Below are 15281 nucleotides of genomic sequence, written 5' to 3'. Positions count from 1 at the left end.
ATCGGGCTCTGGTGATGAGAAAATGCAATTTTTGTGCTTGCCTGTAGTCCTTTCCACGGAAAGGGCACCCGGGGGTTCCCAAAACCCAGCACTGTGGGATTCAGGAGCTGCAGGCTGAGGTTTCCCTGCCCTCTGACCACAAAAAAAAATCAGCTTTATATTGGCCTTCCATGAGTGATGCCACGCAGACTGATGGGGATGTGGCAGAAAGAGCTTTTGGCGTCGGTTTTGATGTTGCGGGAAGCGAGTTCACCGCTGCAGGCAGCAGGATCTGCCCAGAGCGGGCTGTGGCTTTTATTTTCCATCATTCCTGAGGGTGCTGATGGTGCAGGGCAGAGTGGGGAGCAGGGATGTCACCCCAAGGCTGAGGGCACGTCCCTCCCCCAGGCTAATCCACTCTCCCCATTCCCCCAGCGAGATTCAAACCTTGCCAGCACGAGCTGGGCTGGGTTTAAAGCTGATTTTTAAGCTGATTTTTTAAGCTGATTCCCTTTCCAAACGAGCTCTTGGGCTCAGTCCCACCAGGGCGTGTGTCGGCTCCAATTATTTCCTGATGGACTTGGATCAGGAGCAGGGAGAAGCTTTTGCTCGGAGCCCTTGGCACGGCACCAGCAAAGTCCCTTCTCCTGCACACGAGTTTTGGGCCTGCTCCGGGGAGGAATTGCGGAGATTTGGGTGAAAAAACAAAAAAAAAATGGGGGTTCCTGAAGCACGGAGTTTGTGTCTCACCCATGGGGATGAGATGTGCAGAAGGAAGGAGCCCATCCTGTGCCTTAGGAAGGCTCTGAAACGGGAATTTTATTTATCACTGGGGTTTTTATCTAGAGAGTTGATGTGTGCAGGGATCATGCACGTGATTAAACCATATATTAACCCTCCCAAAATAGAAATAAAATATCCCTGCAGACCTGCAGGGCTTGGGAGTTGTTCTTGTGCAGAAAAAGGGCTGACAGGGTGGGGATGGCCATGGAGGGATGAGCTGGATGTGGCTGCTGATGTGGAGAAAGCACTCAAATATTCCCTGTCCTGCTCCTGCCTCTCTCCTCGGAGCGCTGTGGCAGCTGAGTTTGCTGAGCTGAACTCCTTTGGGCTGGATTGTTCAGGAATTGCTTTGATGGGAAGTCCAGGCCTGAGCTTCCCTGAAGGTCTGGTGTTCGGTTTGTTCCCCGACATTCAGGTGGTTTTTAGAGGCTTTTTCACCCTCTGCACAGCTCTGTGCCAAACGGATGAAAGAGACGGAGTCTTCAAGTTCGGATTTTTCAAGGTTGCATGTTTCGTTTATTGTTTCTTATCTTACAATTTTCTCAGTGTCCATAAGATGTTTGCAGCTGCTCAGACCTCTGACGACTCCTCCCGAGCTGGGATGTCGTTATCTTTCATACTAATTGCTACGTATTCTTTATTTATTATTTCTTACCAATGTCTATCACTATTACTAAAAAGGTCATCTTTACTCTGACCCAATCCTCACTAACTACTTTGTGCCACGTCACTGCCGAAATGGAGTGAGGGAAGAAGAATGAAGAAGCAGGAGACAACGCCCCAAATCCTCCATCTTGTCCCCATTTACTTCAACATTAGAAACCTAAACTTACTGTTTTTTCACCCTGTGATGAGCTAAACTCCTATCTTTCACACTCTTGTGGCCTGCAATGCTTCCTGCAGTGCAAGAAGCCTCTCCCATGGACTGAAATCAAATCCAGTGTCTCTCTGAGCTCTGGGCTCTGGGCTGGGGTCCCAGACCCCGCTGCCCAGGTCCCTGACCCTCCAGGGCAGCCAAAGGAATGCCCTGGACTCCAACAGTCTGGGAGCTGCTTGAGGGAAAAAAAACAACCCAACTCTCATTGGAGAGGCAAGACGGCCATGGCACGCCTGAGCCAGCAAAAATTTGTTTTTTCTTTTTACTTTCTCAGCTTCTCCTCCATCTCCCTCTTGTGAATCATTTCCCTCCCCCAGCAGCTGAGCTGGGATAACGCTGGAGACAGCTTGGATTGTCTCTTCCAGGGTTATTTTGGAGGCAATTTGTAGCAAAAAAAAACAAAACAAAACAAAAAAAACCCTCCCAAAAAACCATAAAAGCCAGCACCGTTGTCCTTCCCCCTCACGATCTTGGCACATTGTTCCCTTTTCAACACCGCTTTTTCCAGGGAGGGCTCGGAGCTGGAATCCCCTCCGCTCACCCCTGAGGGTGGACGCTGCTGCAATGCTTAAAAATAAAATAAAATTTTTTTTTAAAAAAAAAAGGTGGATTAAATGAAAGCACCTGGCAGCTCGTTGTGGGCACAAAAATAAAATATACAGGCAGGTGTCAAAATCCGCGGTGTTTTCTTCTGCTGTTGGGCCTGGTGCTCCCACAGCCAGGAGGGTGTTGCTGTGGCGGCGGCGCCTTCCCTAAATGTTTCGAGGCTCTAATTAAGGAGCTGCCTGCTTTTCCCAGCGGGAAACATGAGGTAAAATCTTGTCTTTTTTTCATTTTCTCGGCGTTAATTCCACAGGCTGAGCCTCTCAGGCCTCGTCCGGGCCCGGGGCCGGTTCTTGCCGCAGGGTCTGCGGTGGGAATGCCTGAGGAAGGGAATTTCAATTCCATCAGGGGCATTAAAACCCTGATTTGGGGTGAACGAGGTGTTGAAAAGCAGGGGTTTAAATGTGCCCCTGTAAAAAACCCCAGATTTCCCGGGAATCAGAGGCTCAGGTGTTCCACACCCAGCTGGGATCCCCGAATCTGGAGTTTCCACCTCAAATCCTCTGGTGGAAATTTGAGTCAAAACCGAGAAGACGCCGTGTCCCTTCATGTTTTTATTTTTCCCAACAATTCAGTGTCGTGAGATTTTTCCCTTCCCGAGACTCCATCAGCTCTCAAAGCCTCTGGGAAGCAGTTTTTTGGTGGCGATGAATGGGCAATTTAACCAAATTCAAATTTCAGTGCTGGAAGCTGTTGCGTGCTGTCAAACGGTAATGGCGGAATAATAACGATATAAAAATAAAGCAATATAATAATAATAATAATAATAATAATACTCCTGCATAATCTTAGCAATCAGAGAGGTTTTTTTCCCCCTTTCTAGACAGTTTTGAGGGTGGTCCCTTGAGGCTTCCCAGCTCCCAGCTGGAGCCTGGCTGGGTTCGGACGATCCCGTGGGTGGCGTGGCGAGGAGCAGAGCGCTCACCCGGCGTCCTCTCCGTGTTTTTGCAGGAAGGAGACTCCCTGGGGGCCATGGAGAAGCTCTGCAGGCAGCTCACCTACCACCTGAGCCCCCACTCGCAGTGGAGACGCCAGGGCATCATGAAGAGGAAGCCGCAGTCCTGGTGAGTCCCCGCCGGGTCGCTGTGTCACTGTGCCGCCCCTCAGGGCCACCACGGGGCTGGGGAGAGCGGGACGAGGGATTCTCCGTGATTTTTGGCAAATGTGGGAGCTGCCTGTTGCTCCCTGCAGTGACAGGGAGGAACAAATCCGCCGGGATGGAGGGAAGCGCCCAGAGCTGGGGCGTTGGGATGTCCCAACCTCCCTGCTTGTCACAACCTCCAGAATCCTCCTTCCTCTCCAGCCTCACCAGCATTTCCCCCATTTCTGCTTCCTTCATGCTCCCCCGGAGGTGTTTTCCTCTATTTCCACCTTCCTCTCCCTGGTGCAGAGGAGAGCAGCGCTTCAGTGCCCGGGGGAGGAGGAACGGTCTGGAAAACCTGAGCCATCCATCCTCCAAACATCCCTCGTCTCCCAAAGCGCTCCAAGAGCTCCTAATTAGCTGGTAATTAATGTGCAGCCACGTGTCACCGTGGCTTGCAGGTTACACAGAAGGAACTTTGTCGTTAAAAATGGGGGGAAAAAATAACCCGAATCCCCTCCTCATCCAGCTCCTCGGCAAAGCATTCCCATCTGGAATGCTGGGATGTCATCCTGGCTCCACAGAGCTGAGGAACCTGTGGATGAGGCTGATGGGGATAGAAAGGGCTGCTCGTTTTCCTTATGTTGGGCGTTACGTATTTATTATTTTGGCTCAAGGAAGCGAGAAATAGAAACGAAGCTGCAATCTGGGAGAGTCAGGATTTGTGTCCAGGTGCTGGCTCGTGGCCCCAGGAGAGTTTGGGTTGTAATGGAGCTGTAGTGGGAATTAATTAATGAGAAAAAAAACTGGGATAGGTAAGGAGAGGGGAGGAACGTGGTCAGAAGAGGTAAAAAAGACACAAGGGAATAAAAGATTGAGCGTCCAGAAATGGATTAGGAGCACATCTCCCAGAGATCTGGCTCAGCATCCTCACAAAGTGCTGTCCTGGGAGACCAAAACGCGGAGAAATGTATTTCATTAGCAGCGGTACCCACGTTGGTGGTGGTTTTTAAGGTGTATTGACGGCTGGAATTGGCAGTTTGCAATAAAGCAGCAGAAACTGGGGCAGTGTTGGGGCTCCCAGGCCGGGCCCACGGCACACGGAGCTGGAATGACCCAGCAGCTCGTTATCCTCACGGGGTTCCCTCTTAATTAGCATAGGAAATGCTCACCCCTTATCACCCCACCAGGTTCACATCGAGGAGCTCTTTACAGCCCCCAAACCACACCAAACCCTTGAAAATTAAAAAAAAAAAAAAAAAAAAAAAGGTGCTCTGTTTTGTGCCCCTCTGTCTTTAATTACCAAACCCTGTCCTTAACCCCTGGCCCGGGATGAGCAGCGGTGCCTGAGATTTGCAAAGCTTCATCTGCAGCCTTTCCTTGGAGCAGCCTGAGGTTCTCCAGGGCTTTAGGAGCAGGGATGAGGTTTTGGGATGAGGTTTTGGGATGAGGTTTTGGGATGAGGTTTTGGCCGGCAGCGAGCCCTGACCACAGGGAAGCGACCCCAGGGCTGCCGAGGTGGGACGCTGGCTGCTGGTTCTGCCCCAGCCAGGCTGGGGAGGGTGGGATTTTCCTGGATTTCTGGTTTGGATCGCTCAGGAGGTGGCTGTGAGTTGAATCCTTTGCTGGAAGGTGAAGTCAGTCTTTTGCTAAGCTCTAAGTGCCACGAAACAGGTGGTTTATGGAGAGCATCCTGCTCTGGGCTGGGGTTTCCAAGCGCCCTGTGCTGCTCCCAAGGGAATCCCGAGCTCCCATTCCCGGGTGCTGGCATTGCCCTGACCCAGCCCTGCTGCCAGGTGTGGCAGGAGCTCCCCAACACCACGAACCCACGGTTTTTGTGTGTGTGTGTTCCAGGGAAAATCGCTTTCCCTCATCCCACACCCACCGCACCCACGGCAGGTGCAGTTGGGAAGCAGAGCAGGGGGAGGAGGAGGAGGATGGGGACCGAGGATGAAGCTGATTTTTCCTTCGGGCAGAGGGGGAGGCTGTGCTTCCCAATCCCAGCTCCTCCCAGGCTGGGTGTGCTCCCTAAATCCCGGCAGACATTCCCAGCCCTGGCACCGCAGCGCCCAAACCTCTGCCAAGTGGCCTTATTTTATTTTAATTTTTGGCACATTATAAATCTGTCTGGCTCTCCCTCGCCGTCTCTGCGCCTCCCTCGGAATACATTAAACATCCAGGGATGAAAATTGGGAAAGCCAAGAGCAGCAGGATGAAGCCAGCCTGCTAAAGCCATTTCCCTGCCCCTGGCTCGGCCTGGGGACACGATTCCAGAGAGGCTGGACCAGTGAGGGTGGAATCCTGGAGTCTCCCTGCTCCTGGAACCTCCCTGCTCCTGGAATCTGGAATCTCCCTGCTCCTGGAACCTCCCTGCTCCTGGAATCTGGACTCTCCCTGCTCCTGGAACCTCCCTGCTCCTGGAACCTCCCTGCTCTTGGAATCTGGAATCTCCCTGCTCCTGGAACCTCCCTGCTCCTGGAATCTGGAATCTCCCTGCTCCTGGAACCTCCCTGCTCCTGGAACCTCCCTGCTCTTGGAATCTGGAATCTCCCTGCTCCTGGAACCTCCCTGCTCCTGGAATCTGGAATCTCCCTGCTCCTGGAACCTCCCTGCTCCTGGAATCTGGAATCTCCCTGCTCCTGGAACCTCCCTGCTCCTGGAATCTGGACTCTCCCTGCTCCTGCTGCTGCCAGTCGCCCTCAGCATCACAAAAGGCCAAATCGGGAATCAAAGCAGGGGCTGGCAGGGAGGAGGTGTTTCCCAGGGGGAATCCAGCCCGTGGGGATATTTACATCAGATAAACCCATTTTTCTTTTTTGTTTCTTAAATTTCTTTTTCCCACAATTCCCGTCGATGCCCCTGCACGTGGCGAGGAGGAATTTAGGGTGAAGCCGCTCAGTTTAAAGGGAATTAAATGGGGTCCATCTGGACCTAAATTCGTGGATTTTTTTTTTTTTTTTGACTCTGCTGCTGCTCTGCAATAAGCAGAGACACCCCCAAATGTCCACAGCAGGGTGGCAATTTCTGCACTTTGTAACCCCATTTTTCTGTTCTACTGCTCCCAGCCCTCGCTCGTGCAAATCCCCCAGTGCTGGGAGGAGCCAGGAGCTGATCCTTTTCTCAATTTTCCTGGCTTTTCCAGCTGGTTCTCCTGAGCTCCAGCCCGTTCTTTTCTTTGCCACTTGTCCTTTCTGCTGGTGACACCTGGGACTCAGCCTGACCTCCTTTCACCCTCTGATGTGAAATCGTCAGAAATCACCTTGAAAACAGCAGGAAAATGAATGGTTTGGGACAGTCTTTGGAAACTGTGGAGGCTCCGTGGCAGATTTAACCCCTGGTTACCTGAGGGTTGGATGTTCCCCATGGCATTTGGCATCCAGGTGCAGAGACCTGTTAGAACAGAAGTTTTTTAGATTTAGTGATGAATTTGCAGAGGTTGAGCAGCTTTATTTCGATGGCAGGAACGATCTTTCAGCGTCCCACTCCTGATCTCATCGTGGGCACAAAACATCTTCTGTCCCGCAGGAATGCCGGGTGCTGGGCTTTTCATGCTGCCAGTGCCTGCTTGCATTGCTTTACAAAGGAAAAAAAAATCATTAAAAATTCGTTTTTCATGGTGGGGGAAGCCCTTTGGGAAACAGAAAGGGAACGTTTGTGGCTGGAAATCCTCCTCTGCTGCGGCAGCTGGTGGGCGAGCGAGAGAAGCTGGAGCTCCTGCAACAAACGGATCCTTCAGAGCACCCAGCACAAATGCAGGCGGTGGGAGGAGGCTGGAGCAGGGCTGTGCAGGGTCTCGTCATTAAAATCCCATTTGTGTGTGCTGGAGCTGCTGCAGGAGGGCAGGGAGTGCGGGAGCTGGAGCCTTTGGGATGCGTGTGTGGGCGATCCCTCCTCCCTGTGTCCGTGGGATGTCATTCCATGGACATTCTGCGGCTGTCCCAGCGGGCAGAGAGGACGGAGGATGCTACAACAAGCTCAGAACTCAGTGATTTGGGGTGGTGGGGTGGTTTCCCACCTTTTGCAGTGGAAGGCGGGCGATTCCCAAAGCTCTCTGCTCTTCCCAGCGTGGCCTGAGGCTCTGGGTGTGGTGGAGAAAAGCGAAGCCCTGGCTCCCTGGTGGTTTTTTGTGTTGGGAGGCAGTGGGATGCTCTGGCTTAGAGGTGGGTCCTGCATCCCTCAGGAGGAGCTGGGTGAGGGTCAGAGCTGCTCCTGGCCAGGGTGGATCTGCTGATTGGTGCTGGGTCACATCACCCAGCCGAGGCTGCGCCCTGTGCGGTCACTGAGCCCAGGAATCCTCAGGAGACCAATTCCATCCTCAGGAGACCAATTCCATCCTCAGGAGACCAATTCCACCCTCAGGAGACCAATTCCATCCTCAGGAGACCAATTCCATCCTCAGGAGACCAATTCCACCCTCAGGAGACCAATTCCATCCTCAGGAGACCAATTCCATCCTCAGGAGATCAATTCCGCCCTCAGGAGATCAATTCCGTCCTCAGGAGATCAATTCCTGCTTTGGTGGCCCAGCTCATTCCCAGGATGGGCACTAAATTCCATTTAAATTCCAGCTCCTGCCTGCCCGTGCCTGGTGGTTGCTAAAAGAGCTGTTCCCCCTCTGTGTTGCTGCAGCACAGAAAGTTTGTGTTTAATTGCTCTGTTATTCCTGTTAATTACCCTGAGAGCCTGTGAGGGGACACCTCTGAGCATGTCCTACCCTACTTTTGTGACCGAGGGCTGGAAATTCGGATTTCACCTCTGTCTGCTCCTGAAATTCAGCATTTAAATCCCAGCCTGGCCGAGGCAGAGGAGGCTTTTCTCTGGAAATACTGAATGGCCACCAAAAAGGTCCTGCAAGGTGTGTGATGTGTGGCTGTCCCTTGTCACCAGCTCGGCTGTGCTGGAGGGAGTCCCCAGGGAGCAGTGCAAAGGGAATTCCCTTTGGATAACTGGGAATGCGGAGGGTGAACCACAGGCACTGAGTAATCCTCTAATAAATGTCCTCATTTGGTGGGAGTGACGCAGAAACGAGCAAAGGTTTTTGGGAGAGAGAGAGTGGAAAACCTTTGGGAGGCACCTTTGGTTTGGTGGGGTTCACACAGGGCTCAGCCAGTTTAATAAATTGGGGATGTTTTCTGCGCTTTTGGGAGAAATGTTTGGGAATTTGTGGTGCCAAAGAGCAGGAGGGGGCTGGTCCCAGCAGGGCTGTGGGATTTGGCTCTTCCCCACACAGCAAATGAGGAGCTTTGACGGGGTTCAGGACACGCAAAGAGGGAAAAAAAAGGAATTTTTTGAGGTACCGAGAAGGAGCTGGGAGAAATAATTGGATGCAATTTTATCCCAGGAATGCCCTTCCCATCACTTCTGTCCTCCTCAGCTCGCCCTCCTCCATGGCCATGGGGCATTTCCTCCATCTGCCAGTCTGGGGCTCTTTGGACTTTTTATAGCTACTCAAGATGTGACTTTTCTCTTTCTCTCACGGCCGGGCTGGGAACAAACCCTGATTCGCTCTGTCACTCGCTCTGTTCCCAGCTCTCCTCCGCACGAGGCTGCTCTGGGCTGAGTTTATTCCCTTTGGCACCGTCCCTGCTGTGCTTGTGCCCTCTGAGGGGCTGGGTGACTTCCAGACCGCTCCTTTGCTCGGTGGAAAATCCATTTTCCAGGATATCTCAACAGGAGCAACATTTGGGGCTGGTCCTTTGCTGGGGTTTGGGATTTTTTTTTTCTGGAACTCCACTGGGTGGGTTTGGGTGGCATGGGCAGGTTAAACCTGGGGTTAAACGTGCCCAAGCTGCTTCCCAGAAAAAAAGAAAAAGGGAAAATCCCAGCCCTCTGAAGCTGGGCTGCAGCACCTTGGAGCTTCTTGTTAATGTAGGAATTGCAGCGAATCTCTTCTCCAGAAATGCTGTTTAATGTGTGAACATCCCCTCTGGCAGCCCCAGGGTTTTGTGACCCAGCAAAAAACCCTGGTGAAATGTTTTCTCCTGCTGGGAATGGGGTTTGGTGTTGGAGGGGAGAGGAGGAGCAGCACAAGCTGAGTGGGAAGAAGGGAAGGATTCCATCCAGCTGGGGATGGATGTCTTGAATGAGAGGAAAAAAAAAAAAAAAAAATTAAAAAAAAAAAGCTGTGTCGTTTTAAAGTCGATAATGTACAGCACTAAGAGGCTTTGGTGTTAAATAAATCTCTTTTCAGGCTAGTGGGGTATAAATTGAGGGTGTCAGGGTGTTCCCTGGTTTGCACTTTATCCCTGGATTGGGGAGGGGTTTCAGGCAGGGAGGGAAGGACCTGGCAGTGCACAGCGATGTCCTGAGCTGCCCCCAGCTCTGCAGCCCCAGTGTGTCGACGTTACAGCAAAACAGAGGCGGAAAACAAACCCAAGGAATTCCTTTTGCACCAAGTTTTTCCTGCTGGATGATGCTGAAGGGCCCAAAAGCACAGCGGATTCAGGAGAGGGCATTAAACAGCAGAGTTCGGGCTCCAGAGGCTTGGAAGGAAAATGCTGTGATTCTTGTTGAATTTAAAGAGTGAGAGACCTTTGGAAAGGGGCTGAACTGGGAACAGATGCAATGCCCGGCGTGGGGGGAAAGGTGGAATGCTGCAAATCCGGGGGAGCAAAGATTTGTGGGGGCTGGGCTTGAGAAATCATTCTGCAACGTGTGGCACAGGCAATTAAAGGAGCTGCCACCGCCGTGGGATCATTAAGGCTGGAAAAACCTTCGGAGATCAAGTCCACCACTAAGCCAAGAACACATCTCCACATCTCCAGGTATCCCTGAAATAACTCCAGGGAGTAATTGCTGATGATATTCTGGGGGAAATCTGATTTTTTTCTTACACCTGTTGCAGTTGGAGCTGTGGGATCGGCCCTCTGCCCCCTGGAAAAGCTGAGCAAACCAAGCAGGTGCTGAGATCTCTCCTTGCTGCTGTTCGGCCACCAGATCCAGCAGGTTTGGGGTGCGAATGGGTTCCTTTTCCAGCTGAGTCTGGCTGGGGGAGAGCTTTTCCCTGCCCATGGAGAGGCTCCTGGCACACCAGGAGCTGGCATTAACCAAGACCTGCATTTGAAGCTGCTGGAGCTGAACTGTGAATAATTCATGGACACTGAAATGCCACCCGGCTCGGTGGCACGGGGCTGGCACATCCGAGGGACTTCGGGTTTTCCACCGGCTGGGTGCGTGAAAGGATCCTCGCCCTGCTCCTCGTGTGGGCTGCCCCAGAGCTGAGAACGATTGACCCAAACTGCAAAGCACCATTTCCCCCACCCGGATGAGCCCTGCCCTGACAAAGGCTCCGACTGCTCCGTGCTGCTCCTGCCAGCCAGAAATGCTGGAAAACAAAGCAGGAACACCCTGAGGCTGGGATGAGGTGATTTAGGGCAGCAGGACATCTCTCCCCACTGACTTTTCCCTCGAGATTTTGCTGCAGCCTTATAAATTTGGGGTTTTTTTTCAAGGCACCAGCTGGGATTTAAAACCTGGATTTCAAGCCAAGCTCATCCTCCTCTTTCGTGTCTCCTCCTGCAGCTGAATCAAGGAATAACGTGGTGGTTTTCCTCTCCTCCCTTCCCACCTCATTGCACTTGGGTGCTTGTGCCTCCTTAAATGTGTTTTTTTAGTCCGGTGCTTAATTAGAAAAGGCCTTTGATGGGGAAAAGTGTGAGGGTTTTAATTTTTATCATTATTATTGGGGTTTTGTTTGGGTGTTTTTTTTTTTTTTTTTTTTTTTTTTTTGGTAGTAATTACTCCTCTGCTTCTGGGCAGAGTGGAAATGAGATTTTCCACGGACACATGCCGGGGATTATTTAAATCCATCCCCTCCACTCAGCCTGCGGAGCCGGGAACCAAGCGCTAGAAATTGTTATTAAACGAGGGAATCAGCTGGGAAAATAACTCCTCTCCCCAGCTTGGAAGTAGCCCAGACACTCTGTGATGATTTTTCTCGAACCGACACTGACTCTTTTTTTTTGGGGTGGTGAGGGGCAATTTTGGCCCCTGGATGCTGCTCCATGGGGGACAGGCATCACTCCGCAGCAGCCCAGCCCGGCTGTCACCCCGGGCTGTATTTCCCAATTAGCACGATCAAGCGGGACGATGAAGCTTTGATAGGCGCACTTTCCGTGTGTTTTTATTTCCCCAGCCCTTTCGGGCGGTGGATGAAGGTGTTTAGTGAGCTCATCCCTCACTTTAACCCGGCGGTGAATTCCCACCTCCCACCGCCGCTGCTGCCGCTCTCTTTGAAGGGAAATAACGCTTTAAAATAACAAACGGGGGCCGTGTCACGGCCGGGGATGTCTGTCTGTCCCACGAGTGTCCCCAGGGGTGGCACAAACTGGGCTCAGCCCCTTCCACTCCCACCCCTCATCCTCACACATCCCTCTCCTCCTGGGAGATGGCGGAGAGAGAGAGAAGAGAAAAAAAAAAAACCTCTGGAGCATCTGAAGCACAGAAGGTTCTTTTGCATCTCAAAAGGGGCTTTTGGCACCTCCAGGAGAAGGTCCAAAGCCCCTGGACACGTGGAAGGTTTTTTTCTGAGCCTTGCCAGCCGGTGTTTTGACACATCCCAGCGTTCAGCCCCAAGGCTCATCCCTTTTGTCCAGCCCAGGGTGGCAATATGTCCTTCCATGTGTTTTACTCCCTTTTATCCAGGATTAGCTCCAGACTGGGGAGCTGGGGGGCGTTTTTTTGGGATGAATCCACCCCGGTGTGCTGCGGGTTTCTCTGGGGAATGAGGATTATTCCTGGCAGAAATGCCCATCTGGAGCCAATCCTCTGCTGCACTCCCTGCTCTCATCTCTGGGCCCTCCAGTGGGGCTCGTTATCCCAAATATAACGAGCTGGAGGCTTTTTGGGGAAAAAAAAAATATAATAATCAATGTGTGTTTTGACATAATACGGGCAAATGGGGAAGATTTGTTGTCGGGCTGATCCTCCCGGCGCCGTTCCTTGCAGAGCCAGCTCGGAGCGCAGCGACACGCACTCATCACCGGCGGGTGCAGAGAGCAGAGAAAAAAGGCAAAATATTTGCCTTTGGAGGGCCGGTGTTGGAGCGGAGAAGCCGAGCAGGCAGCCAGGGGAAATCCAGGGAAGGTTTTAGTGGTTTTCCTGCCTGTCCAGCAGAATTTGCCGTGCCCCCGGGGGAGCTGGGCAGCGTGTGCTGCTGGCAGCGCAGGATCGCGTTCCTGCTCCGGCAGAGCTCCACCTCTGCTCCCTGCTCGGTTTTCATCTTTGGGGGGAGCTGGAGGCCGAAATCCCCCCGCTCAGCAGGGAAATAACCTGCCAAAAGCAGCGGAGTGCCGGGGAGGGAGGGAGTTTGCTCGGCTGCTCCTCGTTTCCCGGATTTTCCCCCTTTGTTTGGCTTCGCAGGAACGGCTGCAGCCGCTTTCTGCTGCCCCCCGGGCTCAGGGAAAGGGATCTTCAAATGAAATAACCGCACCAAAACCCGTGCCCAGCAGCAAAAGCAACCCAAAAATCCAGCTTCGAGCTCTGCTGCAGTTACAGAGGAGAGAGGCGCTGGGAAACCCTCAAAAAAAAAAAAAAAAAAAAAAAAAAAAAAAAAAAAAAAAAAAAAATCCCCCCAAATCCCTTTTTCCTCTGAATTCAGGGGCAGGGAAGCAGCAGTGGGTCCGGCTGTGTCCCGTTATTCCTCCCTGGAGGGGAGCTGAGGGTACAATGGAGGCTCTGTTCCTCTGGGCTGAGGGGGCACCCAGTGTTGGGGGTTAACGTGAAGCAGATGCACCCCAGGGTTGGAATTTCCAGCCCCGGGGCAGGGAGGGTGTGAGGGAGCGGCTCCACGCCGCCCAGGGCTCCTGATCCCCGGGGTCCAAATCCCATCCCAAGCCCTGGGAGCAGCGTGGGCCCCTGCAGGGGAGCGGGATGGCCGCAGGAGCAGGGTGTTTGTGTGCTGGAAACCGGGCCAAACACGGCTTTTTGGTTTGCATGTGCAAATTCCGATTCAAAACCGGCCAAACCTCAGGTGAGAGGCTCCTGGCTGCCTCGCTGTGTCCGTCTCCTCTTCCTTTGTCTGCTGCAACCTTCCGCCCGTGCAGCTCCTCCAGCACAAACCCCGGGATGTGCTTTGGGATGTTCTGTGCTCCGGGGGCGCTTCCTGAGCCCCTGGATGTGGTTGGAGGCCGCCAGCCCCACCTGGGACATCCCAGATCCATCCCAGGGGTCCCTGTCCCCCCCAAACCAGCTGTGCCCAGGGTCAGGAGCTGGAATTTTCCCTTGGACGCATCCCTGAGCGTGGCAGGATCCGCGCTGGGCTTCACTTTGGGCACCAGAACTGCCGGGATTTAGGTGGGAAGGGCAGGATTTGGCTTGGAAGAGGGACCTGCCAAGGATTGGGGAGGGGAAAAAGGGAAAAATCGGGGGTGATGGCAGCTCCTGGCTCTGGAAAAAATCCCTTCCCAAGGAGGGAGAGGGACAAGCAGGGCCCTGGGAGCCGGGCTGGCGGCTGCCTCTCGTGCTCTGGCTCTCGTCAGAGCAGGAGGGGACCTCAGCCTGCCTAAACTCTTCCAAATGTGATCTGTGCTCCAATAAAATAAACATTTTAAGGGAAAGCCAAGCCCCAGGCACACATTTTGGCAGCTGATCACTCCCTAATTGCAGGAAGAGCAGTTGGGAGAGGGTTTTTTTTTGTTTTTTTTTTTTTTTGATGGGTGTTTTTTTTCATTCATTTCTTTGGGTTGGTTTCTGATGAGAAAACTGGGCTGGAGGATCAGAGTCGAAACCTCTCTCTCCACATCTCCCCACTCCTCAGAAATCCTGGGGTTTTCCCCTTTGTATGAATGGAATTCAACTCACTTCAAGGAACAGGAAACACAAAGAGCCTCTGCTAAGTGTGAACCTCAAACCCTCAGCGAGGGCCTGGACAATACAGGGAATTCTCTTCAAATTTTTCCTGGATTTTTTGTTGTTTGACAGCACCAGGGGCAGATTTGAGGCCTGGGAGAGGATTTTGGTGAGCAGAGGTGAATTGGAGCTGTTGCCCTGGTGTTTCCCCCATCCCAAAACTCCAGCAGGCTCTGGAATGGGCTGGAGATAATTAACAGCAGCCCCGATAATTAACACCAGCCCCGATTTCCATCTGCAAACACGACGTGGCAAAGCTCCATTGGTGGTGAGGGGACGGAGCAGGAGCAGCCACACTCTCCCCTCACTTTTGGGGTCACACCCAGCCTGTCAACGGGGTCACTCCTTCCAAAAATCAAACAAAGCAGCGACAAAACCAAAGGGAGAGGCTGGAATCACGGATTTTAGGGGAATCTCCGTCCTGCTTCCCCACAAAAGTGCTGGAGTCCTGTTCTCCATCCCTTTCCCTTTTCTTTTTCCTCCTCTTCTTTCACGTTTTTGTTTTTTTTTTTTAAACATGTTGGCAGCCAGTTGTGTGGTTTTATGAGCAAATTATTAGGAATTTCTTTTCCCGTGGCCTCTTTGGACACTGAGGGCTGCAGATGGATTTAAAGGTCCTTTTCCTAACCAGCCCAGCTTCCTCTCTCCCTAGTGGGGAGCTGCTCATGTAAATCCAATGTGATTTGGGTATTTTTGTATCTTCCCAATCATAAAAGTCCCTTTCCAAGAGGGTTTTTTTTTTTTTTCCCCCTCCTGTGTTAGAATTTGAAGAAAACGCTGTTTGTTTTATGGAAAACTCTCATTTTTGGTAACACAAATCCTTATTTCGGGCCAATTCTCTTCCGGGGAGTCATTTTCAGAAGCAACGAGCCCAATACGTTGTTTTCCTTTGAATTCCTGATTGTTTTTCTCTTGGGCACTTGTGCAAATTGCCTCTCCTGCACGTCCAGGTTCTATCAGCTGCAGCTCCTTATTCTGCTGGAGTAGAGTTTGTTGGGAAAATTCCAACAGTTTCTGTAGAAAAACAGGGGTTTGGGAGCAAATTGTGTCATTGGGAGGATGATATAAATACATTTTCTTTTGGGGAGGGTGGGATAGGAAAGTGGGGCT

General features: G+C 52.2%; 1 protein-coding gene across 1 annotated transcript in view; it reads left to right on the top strand.

The window, feature by feature from the left end:
* Positions 1-15281, top strand: part of LRRC75A (leucine rich repeat containing 75A) — a 62113-nt gene that overhangs the window by 40814 nt on the left and 6018 nt on the right. The window contains exon 3 of the mRNA XM_040082700.2: positions 3194-3306. Within this exon, the coding sequence (XP_039938634.1) occupies positions 3194-3306 (113 nt within the window). The remainder of the gene's footprint in view (positions 1-3193; positions 3307-15281) is intronic.

The sequence above is a fragment of the Hirundo rustica genome, chromosome 19 (genome assembly GCF_015227805.2).
Source record: "Hirundo rustica isolate bHirRus1 chromosome 19, bHirRus1.pri.v3, whole genome shotgun sequence".
Classification (NCBI taxonomy): Eukaryota; Metazoa; Chordata; class Aves; order Passeriformes; family Hirundinidae; genus Hirundo; species Hirundo rustica.
Note: the sequence above shows the minus strand (reverse complement) of the source record. Positions and strands in the feature narration are given on the sequence as shown.